The 12,554-nt window shown below is 40.2% G+C and overlaps 1 protein-coding gene across 1 annotated transcript in view; it reads right to left on the bottom strand.

Moving 5' to 3' along the window:
• AMFR (autocrine motility factor receptor) overlaps positions 1–12,554 on the bottom strand; it is a 43,489-nt gene that overhangs the window by 14,398 nt on the left and 16,537 nt on the right. Inside the window, exons 5-9 of the mRNA XM_047078425.1 lie at positions 11,900–11,940; positions 11,603–11,735; positions 8,932–9,065; positions 7,951–8,061; positions 172–362 (exon numbers count right to left, since the gene is read on the bottom strand). Coding sequence (XP_046934381.1) covers positions 172–362; positions 7,951–8,061; positions 8,932–9,065; positions 11,603–11,735; positions 11,900–11,940 — 610 coding nt within the window. The remainder of the gene's footprint in view (positions 1–171; positions 363–7,950; positions 8,062–8,931; positions 9,066–11,602; positions 11,736–11,899; positions 11,941–12,554) is intronic.

Here is a 12,554-nt window from a genome sequence, read left to right on the forward strand (position 1 = left end):
AGCAAATGCCTGGCACAGAGTAACTCTCCAGTGCTCTCCATGCCTACTGAACACTTTCAACTGAGATGGAAATATTTCTATTAAATTGGCCTAGGCAGGGCAATTTATAATTCAACCAGCATCCCCTTAGGGGAGAAACCCGTGGGTATGGTTTTAGAGGTTGAAACTAACCATCAAAGTGGAAGAAGTGATTGTGTTGGTTTAAGCGAGGGCGGCCTTCGGCGGCTGCTACAGGAACCAAATTCTCATCCAAGTTCTCTCCTTGATGGTCCTCCCGGACCCGGTTATTGTCAGCGATATTAAGAGACATTCTGCATGTTGGGCAGGAGGTGTCTTGTTCTAGCCAGGAACGAAGGCAGGAGCTATGGGAAAGTCCAAAATAAGATAGATATCCTTAGTATTTTTTGTAAGAATTCACCAGAAGTACTCCGAATGTAGCAAATGTGTTGCAACTTTAGCTTCTATTTACCAATAGTGAGATTTAAATGTTGAGAAACGTCTGTTGACATTACCTCTTTACTCATACACTTCCAGTGTGTTCTGCTGTGAACATTAATCCATCAACATATGTGGTCACCTACCGAGCTCCTGGTCATGACCTGTCTGCGGTAAGACTCTATCACATGGCCCGTCATCTTCCTTTCCAACTCCGTTGTCTACTTCAAAATCCATGAGGCTGAATCACCCAACACTCTAGCCTCTTATGTCTTTGAATCTTCTACTGCAGTAATCTGTTCTCACTCTACTTTAGCCACTCACTAACACAGTCACAATCTTGGCCTTCTCTTCAAACTTTTGACTCCAAAGATCTCATTCTAACTAAAGCTCTTCTCCTTCCAGTTCACTCCCAAGACCATTATTTGCTGAGAGCACCCGTCCACAATGCCACCACTTTCTCATCTAGCATCACAACCCCTCAAGTCCTTACTCCCGTCCTCATCTCACTTACCTACAACCCCTCTCTTACACCTGCCACCTCAGCTTCTCCAGCCCTCTGCTATTCATACTCTGGTCTCCCAACAAGGCTGGAAGCTTCTTCTGCCCCCTTTCTCAGAAGATGACAATGCCCTAATTATTCCAGATGGGATAACTACTTGTGCTGTCATTAACGGGAAGTATATTAACAAAACCAAGAAGGTTGGATGATGTAATCTCTAAGGTTTCTTCGTATTTTATAACAATATATTACCTTTCTTCTAAGATTTCAAGAAGGCTCCCCATCCCATAACACATCATCTTTCTTCTAAGAGTTCAAGGAGGGACTGAATAAAAAGTGCTCACTTCCTTGGTGTCATTTTTAGTATCTGCAGACACGGGTACATTTATGAAGGAGAGCCTCACCCTAATGTGATGATCCCCTGAGCCTCTGGCAACCTATCAGTACTTACATATCAAAATTCTCCCTGAGGCCAAGATGGAGCTATTTCTTACTATCTCTGCTCCAGAAGAGCTTATGACAGTAATGTGACAAAATAATGAGTGTGTACGGCCAACATTATCACACTTGAAATAAACATCACCTATATATAAAGGACTTGTTTGTGATCATTTAATTCAACCAGATAAATGATTATATATTTTAAAAGTTTGTTTCCTTTTCTCATGAGTAAATAAGTAGATAAGTAATTAACACAAGTCCACTTCCCTAATGAACACCCTTAAATCACACCACCAGTAAAATGAGCCTTGTGTGGGACTACAAAAGTATGTTAAGATCCTGGGCACCCTCCAATAATGCCACATTGTGACACACTTTTCATAAGCAAACCTAATTTCATATTCTGCAAAAACCTCCCACATTAAATATAACAGCCTGAAAACTCCAAGGTGAGGACTAGACACAGCTGCTTTAAAAATAAAAGGCTAGACTTTCACAGCTAAAGAAACCAAACTTCAGAAAAAAACATGTATTTTTTTTTCTATAACTATAATAATACTCTATTGAAAGAGTATTTCTCCTCCATCTAAGTTTGATACTTCAATGTGACAGAATATTTGTCGGACTCTGAATGAAATCTTGCAAAGACCTATTCTATCAAAACAAATTATCTAGCTATACAATCTGCTAGAATCTAGACATTTAGTTTTATCACAGATTAAAATGAATCTGCCCTTGGTTATTGTAGTGTTAAGCCCGGACAGCCGGCTTTTCTTTTTGCAGTGCAAGTGCCTGCTTTAAGTTTTGACAGCCTAGGCCTTCACTTCAAAGATGACTATCTCGAATACACACAATGCCAGCCACATGACTAAATAAAGAGCCAGCCCCTCCCCTCCCCCCAATTTGTTTTAGAGATCTTGGTTGATTTTGAAAACTGATCAAGTGGACAGGTTGCGTCTTTTCTTCCTGTGCTTTTTAAACTCATATTCTTGTTTTTTAAATTCACCAAGAAAGAGTGAGCCCATGAAGCCCTAGGCCTCCACCCTCCACCCTAATAAAAGCAGAACCCCAGCCCCACACTTTCATCCTACCCACAACCTCACTGTGTGGCCCCAGGTGTGCTATGTGCTTTCTAAGACCTGTACCTATAAATTTTTTTTCCCCAAAGTTTCCTGATGGTTATTGCTAAGGGTGTCTTGCTATTATAATAAGAACCACAAGGGCCAGGGCAGCCCCAATACTGATTATCGATAGGCTGAGACCAGCATGAAACAACTTATCTTTCCACAATCCCACTCCCATTCTATTAACCAAAGCTACAAAGTAGGGCAAACCAAGAGGTCCTATTAATGTGTTGTTCACTCAACCAAGACAGATGAGTGTTTTAAAAATTAACCCTTGTGCAGTTAGAAAATACTGAGACAAATGAAATAAAAAACGCAACATACCAAAACTTATGGGATGCAACAGAAGCAATGCCTCAGAGGCAAATTTTATAGCTAAAAATGCATAAAAAGAAAAAAGATTTCAAATCTACAGCCTAACTTTGTGTCTTATGGAACTAGAAAAGGAGCAAAGAAACCCACAGCCAGAAGAAGGAAGGCAATAATAAATATTAGAGCATAGGTAACTGAAAATAGAGAACAGAAAAACAATGGAATAATCAATGAAACCAAAAGCTGGTTCTTAAAAAAAAAAAAAAAAATCAAAAAAATTGACAATTCTTAGCGGGACTTAGAAAAAATGCAAATAATTAAAATAAAAAATGAAAGTGTGAAAAAAAAGAAATGAAAGTAGGAACATTATTACCAACCTTATAGAAATGGTAAGGATTATAACAGAATACTAAAAATAACTATAATCTAACAAATTAGAGAATATAGATAAAATGGGTAAATTCCTACCAACAAAGAAACTACCTAAAATGACTCAAGGAGACATAGAAAATTGCAACAGACTTAAACAAGTAAAGAGACTTGACTCAGTCAAAAAATCTCCCAGAAAGGAAAAACCCAGGACCAGACGGCTTCACTGGTGAACTCTACCAAATACGTCAAGAATGAACCCCAATCCTATTCAAAATCTTCCAAAATACAGGAGAGAAAACTTCCTATCACACACTATGAGGCCAGCATTACCCTGATGCCAAAACCAGACAAAGACACCACAAGAGTATCTCTTATGAATATAGATGCAAAAATCCTCAACAAAATACCAGTGAACCAAAACCAACAGTACATTTAAAAAGATTACATACCATGAACAAGAGGGATTTATCCTAGGAATGCAAGTGTGGTTGAACATAAGAAAATGAATCTGTATAACATACACTAGAACAATAGAAAAAAAAAATCATACCATAATCTCAATAGAGGCAGAAAAATCACTTACCAAAACTAACCACTCTTTCAAGATAAAAATACTCAGCAAACTAGGAACAGAAGAGAACACCCTTAACATGATAAAAGACATTCATGAAAACCCACAGGTAATATCACACTCAATGCTGAAAGATGAAAAGCTTTTCCTCCAAGCTCAGGAACAAGATAAGGATGCCTGTTTTCACCACTACTATTCAATATTGTACAGCAAGTCTTAGCCAGAGCAATTAGGCAAGAAAAAGAAATAAAGACTTCCAAAAAATAAAAAAAAGTAAGTAAAACCAGCTCTATTCACAGATGATATGATCCTATTATAGAAAATCCAAAACAACACACACACACACACACACACACACACACTACAAAAGAGCTAATTATCGAATTCAGGAAGTTGCACAGTTATAAGAGCAATATGTAAAAATCAGTTATGCTTCTATACAGCAGAAATAAATAATCCAAACAGGAAATTAAGAAAACAATTCCAGGGGCGCCTGGGTGGCTCAGTCAGCGGAGCGTCTGACTTCAGCTCAGGTCATGATCCCATGGTCTGTGAGTTCGAGCCCTGCATCAGGCTCTGTGCTAACAGCTCAGAGCCTGGAGCCTGCTTCGGATTCTGTGTCTCCCTCTCTCTCTGCCCCTCCCCTGCTCATGCTCTGTCTCTCTCTCTCTCTGTCAAAAATAAATATTTTAAAAAATTTTAAAAAAAGAAAACAATTCCATTTCCAGCAGTATCCAAAAGCATAAAATACCTAGGAATAAATTTAACCAAGGAGATGAAAGACTTGACCCTAAAAACTACAAAGGATTGCTGAAAGAAATTAAAGAATACCTAAATAAAAGGAAAGACATTAATGTTCATGGTTTGGAACACCTAATATTCTTATAACAGTAATACTCCCCAAAGTGATCTACAGATTCAAAACAATCCCTATTAAATTCCAATGGCATTTTGTGCAGAAATGGAAACATGGATTCTCAAATTCATACAGAATTGCAAGGGGCCCCAAACGGCCAAAACAACATGAAGTAAGAAAAAGTTGGAGAACTCACCATTTCCCAGTTTCAAAACATACTACAAATTCACAGTAATCAAAACAGCATAGTACTAAAATAAAGACAGGCATGCAGGCCATTGGAATTGAGAGTCCAGAAATAAACCCAAACATCTATGGCCAACTGATTTCCACAAGAGTCCCAAGACCATTCAATAAAAACAAGATTCAACAAATGGTATTGAGACTACAGGACAACCACATGCAAAATAATGAAGTCAGATCCCTTCCTCACTTCATGTACAAAAATTAACTCAAAAAGGGGGTGCCTGGGTGGCTTAGTCAGTTAAGCGTCCGACTTTGGCTCAGGTCATGATCTCATGGTTTGTGGGTTCAAGCCCCGTATCAGGCTCTGTGCTGACAGCTCAGAGCCTGGAGCCTGCTTCACATTCTGTGTCTCCCTGTCCCTCTGCCCCTTACCTGCTCACATTCTGTCTCTCTCTCTCTCTCTCAAAGATGAATAAACATTAAAAAAAAATTTTTTTTAACTAATTGAAAATGGATCAATGACCTAAATATAAGAGCTAACACCATAAAACTACTAGAAGAAAACACAGGGGTAAATCTTCATGACCTCGGATTTGGCACTGGATTCTTAGACTTGACACTAAAAGTATCAGCAACCAAAGAAAAAATAGGTACATTGGAATTCATAATAATGAAAAATCTGTGTGCATCAAAGGATGTTGTCAAGAACCTGAAAAGAAAAGCTACAGAATGAGAGAAGATATTTGCAAATCATAATATCTGATGAAAGCTTAGTATCCAGAATTTATAAAGAACCCTTACAACTTATCAACAAAAAGACAAACAACCCAATTCAAAAATGGGCCGAGGACTTGAACAGACATTTTCCAAAGAAGATATACAAATAGCCAACAAGCACGCTGTTTAACATCGATGGTCATTAAGGAAGTGCAAATCAAAATCCCAATGAAATACCACTTCCCACTAGGATGGCTATAAAATAGAAAAATAAATAAATGTGAAATACAAAGCGTGAAGAAATTAGAACCCTCACACATTGTCAGTGGGATATAAAATGGTGTGGCTGCTGTAGAGAACAGTTTGGTGGTTCTTCAAGAAGTTAAAAACAGAAATACATATGACCCAGGAATTGCACTCTTAGGTGTATACCCCAAAGGATTAAAAACAGGTACTCAGATACTTGTTTCAAAATTTGATCACAGCATCATCTGCAACAGCCAAGCGGTAGAAATAGCCCAAAAGCCCAACAATAGGTGAATGGGTAAGTTGCTTAATTATTATAAAATTATCATGTTTTTAATTCAGCCATAAAAAAGGGAATGAAGTGCTGATATTTGCTGCAACTTGGGATTTGAAACCATTCTGCGCAGTGAAGGAAGCCAGTCACAAAACGTAGGATTCCTTTCCTATGAACTGTCCATACTAGGCAAATCCACAGACAGCACATGAGTGGCTGCCCGGTGACGGAGAAAGGAGAAATGGCAAGTGATTACTTTAGCGAGTATGAGGTGTTATTCTGTGATGATGAAAAAGTTGTGAGACTAGAAAGAAGTGACAGTTGCACAACATGGTGAAATGCACTAAATGCCACTGAACTGCACACTTTACGATGGTTAACTGTATGCTGTATGAATTTTGCCCTAATCAAAAAAGTAAATCCGGAACTTAACCTAATCTTGTGCTTTACGTTTCTTCTAGACCGACGTACACTCTTGGAGTTCTTCCCAACTGTCTCCCAGCAACTTGAAGAAACAGGTGTGGATTCTCAGGTCTTCCAATCTCAACTGACAGCAGCACTAGACGTAGCCGCACAGCCACAAAACCAGAATCCCTGACCAGTCTTCTATTCCTTTCTCACGGCCAATCCGATGGATCTGTCCACTGCTCCCCAACCCTTTTCCACCACTGTGGCCCAAGCTACTCTCAAAACACACCCGAACCACTGCGGCCATTACTAACTAGTCGTCCTGATTTTCTTAGGCTGCAAATCTGATCCCCAACCCCTCCTAAAACCCTTCGATGACTTCTCCCCTCTTCCACTGGCCCTCAAGCCCCTGCAGGGTCTAGCTTCTGCCTGCTTCTTCTGCATCAGCAAATGCCACTCCTTATGATCTAAGCCCCAGGCATATAGAATCTCTTCCCATTCCTTCCACACACCTCATTCTGCCCTGTCTAGAGGATCTCTCTCCTTTTGCTGACTCAACTCCTACTCATCACCAAGAGTCACTTCATCCAGGCTTGAGTCAGATTCCTTTGCTACAAGCTCTAAAGAACTATGTTCCTTCCCCTTAGAGCACTTAGCTCAATTTATAATTATACATTCAGAAACGTGCCTGCTTAATTCATGCTCGTCTCCTCCATTAGGCTGTAAGTTGCATGAAAGCAGAGATCATGTCTGTGCTGTTTCACTCCCAGACCCCAACACAGCACCCAGCACACAAAAAATTCTATCAATAAATGTGTTCAGTTACTGATACTCCAGCTCCAAACCCCTTCCAATATTAAAAAAAGAAAAGAAAAAAATTTGGTAATCTAAAATAAGGAAGGTTAAAGATATAAAGATGAAAACTTTCCCAATATGCAAAAATGATCACTCCCTGGGAGAGGAACAAACCTGTCCCCACATAGAACTGGTGCAATCTTAAGGATTTTCTGAAGATGCTGTGTTGTTATCCCTGATAATACACTCACAGCTCTTCTGGACTGTTCGGTGGTTCTGGTCCAGTCCCCAACTCAGCCCACTTTGCTGGCGTGTTGTTGTGGTGCTGCTTTTGTGCATGTGAAAAATGTAAAAATACACATTCTCTTACCCCAGGGAGCACAGAAGCTGTTTGAAAGCAAGGATTCCCCCACCCCCATCCCTTTCTTTTAAATCTTAACAGGCATATCTGTTCTACTTCAGAGCTTAAATTGACAAGGAGCATGAAGACAGTTAGCAGACCCAGAAATTAAGATGGCGGACTTGTGAGTGGGGAACAGTCCTGCCGTGTAGGAAAGAGGCTGAGGGACAGAGGAGAACCTCCCAAAGCTCCCCAGAGCCCGCACCACTCACTCCACGACCAGTCTGAGGTAACATCCCCACTCTCTGCTAGGACTGGTCGTGAGCCAAGCACAAACACCCACATGCCCTGGATAGGACACCTGTCCCTACTTGTGGAAAAGATGTCCACAGGGCAGTTTCCTTGCGGCCTGCATGGAGTCCCAGCAGATGGCACAGTCGTCATTATTGACAGCCAGCTCCTCTGGAGTTGCAACCGCAAACCTGTAAGAGACGAATGCACCCGGCAGACAGCTCTGTCAATTCCACACACGTTCACAGAGTGCCACTTTACAAACTTCGCCCTTCTGACACCAGTTACCCCTTCTGACATCTTGTTCCGTAAAACATTCCCGACCATCAAAAACATTACACCTGCTTTCTCTTCAGAGCCCACTGAAGCAAGAAACTAACTTATACACAGAAACTAACTCTGTCTTAACAACAGCTCCTCTTAATTCCTTCCACATAACACATTAGCTAAAAATGACCTGAGAGAACATTCTAGGCAAACCCCCCAAACAGCCAAACTGTTCCCCTGGACACAAAAAGGATACCCATTAATCTCACATTGTCAGGCTTGGTTTACCCTCAGGTTGGTGAGTGAGTCCCTCCTCTGGTGAGGTTAAGAGCGTGTATGTACATAAACACACACGAGTAAGGAATAAGTGAGACCCACTTCATAAAATAGAGGGCAGAAGCCCAAGGAAGCTTCTGCTTAATAATAGTGATGATAAAAATAATGACACAGTAAGAACCACCTAATATTTATTGAGTAGCTACTACATACCCATAACTGTTCTAAGTATGTTACCTGCATTATCCCCGGATCCCTCCCAACAGTTCCAAAAAGAAGGCTCTGCTATCACCCCTAGACAGGAAGCAACTGAGGCACAGAGATTTAAATTAAGTTGCCCCCAAATCACACAGCAACTACGTGGGGATCCACACCCAGCAGTCTTCCAGAGCCTCCACTTATTCTCCTCACCATTCTGTAAATAGCTTACAAAAGCAGTTCTCATGTAACCTGGGATCTGTTACTATGAAAGATCTAAAATGAGTGCACTTGGGCAACATCAGCTCAGGCTCGCTCACCTGGCTTCCATGTTCCCAACCACACGCAAGTAGTTCTTGTGTCGCCGGATCCGACGCTGCACTTCGTGGAACAGGTAACGCAGCTGCATAAAGATGACCAAGCTGGCCATGGATAACCAGATGTTGCCAAATAACTGAACAAGAAGGAAAGAGAACAGAATACACCATAAAATGAATGTGAACTTGCTAGTGACGAAGGTTAAGGCGTGCAACAGAAGCTCTTACTGTTGGAAAAGCTGAACTAGAACAATCTTTTGGGAAGCAAGCACATATATTTACCTCACGACCATAAACAATGCACATGCTCTTTGGCCTAGCCATTCTATCACCAGCTGTCTTTTCTCAGGTACTAATCAGAAATTTAAAAGCTTTATGCACAAAGATGTCCATCCATGCAATTATAAAAAATAAAACCAGGAAATGAGCAAAATGTCCAGTAGGGAAATAGGTTCATATAATGTAATAATATATAGCCACTAATTACATTTATTATAAAGTTATATATTAACATTATACTGTATTTTATGTATAATCTTTTTAAAGGATAATTACATGGAAAAATAAGTGAAAAAGGCAGGATAAAACTACCTTAAAAGAACTCATATGTGGGGTGCCTGAGTGGCTTAGCCAGTTAAACAACTGACTCTTGATTTCAGCTCAGGTCATGATCTCACAGTTGGTAAGATCGAGCCCCGTGTTGGGCTCCAAGCTGACACCCTGGAGCCTCTTTGGCATTCTCTCTTTCCCATTCTCTCTGCCCCTCCCCTGCTCGCTCGCTCTCCCCCCTCTCACTCAAAATAAATAACAATAAATAAACTTTAAAAAACACTAACATGTGATAAAAAAAAATTATGTAAAGATGTAAAATAGGAAACAACTGAAGACAATCTAAACATCCATTACGAAGGTTAGTTAAATCATCATACATCTATATGATGGGATTTTTACACTGAAGGCATTAAAATGGTTTAGAAGAACTGTGGCTAGGGGCACCTGGGTGGCTCAGCCAATTAAGTGTCCAACTCTTGATTTCGGCTCAGGTCATGATCCCAGGGTTGTGGGGTCAAGCCCCACGCTGGGCTCCATGCTGAACATGGAGCCGCTTAGGACTCTCTCTTTCTCTCTCTGCGCCCCCCACTTGACCCTCTCTCTTTCTCTCTCTGCGCCCCCCACTTGACCCCTCCACTGCTCACAGCTCTCACGTTCTCTCTCTGTCTCAAAATAAAAAAATAAATAAATAAAATTTTAAAAAAAAGAACTGTGGCTAGCACAGGACAATAGAGATAAATACATTAGCTAAAAATAAAGCAAAAGTGAACTGCATGTCTAAAATATGATCTCAATTTATGACTGGATATACCTGAATATAAAAACAAAATGTTAACAGTTATCTTTGGGTATTTGTTTCGGGCGAGGGGATTTAAACAATTATACGTGTTTTTTTTTTAATATGTTTTCAAAGTTACTTTCAAAAATCAGACTTAGAACTGCTCTGTGTCAGGGCACCTAGGTGGCTCAGAAGGTTGAGGGGCTGACTTCGGCTTAGGTCATGATCTCATGGTTCATGGGTTTAAGCCCCACATTGGGCTCTGTGCTGATGGCTCAGAGCCTGGAGCCTGCTATGGATTCTGTCTCTCCCTCCCTCTCTCTGCCCCTCCCCGACCTGTATTGTGTCTCTCTCTCTCAAAAATAAATAAACATTAAAAAAAAAAAAAAAAAATGTCCTGTGTTGGGGTGCCTGGGTGGCTGTCGGTTAAGCATCCGACTCTGATTTCAGCTCAGATCATGATCTTGAGGTTCCTGAGATCCAGCCCCATGTCAGACTCCCTGTGCTGACAGTGTGTGGAGCCTGCTTGGGATTCTCTGTGCCCCTCGCCCACTCATGCAGCACATGCTCTCTCTCTCTCTCAAAATAAGTATTTAAAAAAAATAAAATGGTACAAGCACTAAAAAGAAAAGAAAAGAAAAGAAAAGAAAAGAAGAAGAAGAAGAAGAAGAAGAAGAAGAAAAAGAAAAAGAAAAAGAAAAAGAAAAAGAAAAAGAAAAAGAAAAAGAAAAAGAAAAAGAAAAAGAAAAAGAAAAAGAAAATGTCCTGTGTCTAACCCAGTAATTTTTAAATGCAACTTTAACAGGCTTATAATAATTCAACTGCCCACTAAATACGTTGATTCTCACCATCACTGAAGTGTTAACCATTGAAACAGAGTTTCAAATTTCTTGCACACTAAGTAAAATGTAAACAACGAAGTAGGAGGAATTAAGTATAGGTGCTTTCTTTTTAATTGTAAAGACAGAAAATTTATGAATCCATGAAGTAGCTAACACTGCAAGAGCTCCCATGATCCCCTACAAAGTAACTGCTACATAGAAGTCATAGAAACTGTGTAGCACACTTTCTAATTTCATATTAGAAGAATTCTCAGTGACTTAGTCAGTGGAGTTAACCGAATGTCCTAGAGGGACAGCAAACCCCTCCTCTGGCCGGGCTCCAGCCGAAGAGGCACGCCATTGCTTTCCACCTGGTGGCAGAAACACAGAGGGGCGCAGCTGCATTTATTTTTATGGTCTTTACATCCTTTATCCACAAACGGTGCATTTGCTATGAACTAACCAGGGCTTCTGTTTCTAAAAACCTTTGCTCTCTGTTAGAGCTCCTTCTGAGGAAGCTTACCAACATGTGAATATGATGCATGAGGTCCAGGGACAAGAGAGTGAGTTCCATGACAAAATCTGTGTAATACACATAGGTTCCTTTTCCTTCCCATGTCCCTTCATGGTTGAGGTCCCAGAGGTGAATTACATATCTGCAATGAACAGGGAAAAATCTTTTCAGTAATTACTGTGACAATTTAATTTGGCTTAAACATGATATAGTACAGTCACATTTGTATAGATTTCATTCAGGTCATATCTTAAAATCAGCAGTATGAATAGACCTCGATCACCTCCTTCCCAAATTTCTACTCACCGTAAAATCACATGAGCGGTCCTCACTGTCACAAGAAGAGACTATAAAGAAAGGTATATTTTTTCTTTTTAGTAAAATTTGTAACTGCTCAGGCCAAACTTACTTTTACAAACAGATAAGAGACAAGCATTTCTCAGTTCAATTAAAAAGCAGCTTTATTCAAGGGACATTTAGGGAACTGGACAAATGTGGTCAGAAGGTACAAACTTCCAGTTACAAGATAAGTAAGGACTGGGGATGTCATGCACAGCTATTTTTTACCTGCTTCAACTACAGTTTTACCAAGTATTTTTTATCTGCTTCAAATTTCCACGGAATACTTTCATGACCTAGAAATCCAACTTTTATTAAGCCTTTTCCTGTTAATAGGTGACAACCAATTACACTTGTCCATCTCCTGGGGAGGCCTTTTACAATCTTGAGGTTCATGCTAATGGTCTGACGATCACTTCTATTTTATACAGCAGTAAGTCACCATCATCAGTCACCTCAAAGGGCGTCTGAATACCTGGTGACCCTATACCCGAGCATAGTTTAGGTACCACAGTCTGAGATAAGTACCTGCTCTCGACATAACACTTTGTGCGCTCCCTTTGCCCACACAGAAGAACGAAGGAAATAAAAAATAAAATAAGCCCTTTGTAGAACTTTGTAT

Source organism: Lynx rufus, unplaced genomic scaffold, assembly GCF_022079265.1.
Source record: "Lynx rufus isolate CCGP_SWC_20201006 ecotype Redwood Valley unplaced genomic scaffold, mLynRuf1.p SCAF_16, whole genome shotgun sequence".
Classification (NCBI taxonomy): Eukaryota; Metazoa; Chordata; class Mammalia; order Carnivora; family Felidae; genus Lynx; species Lynx rufus.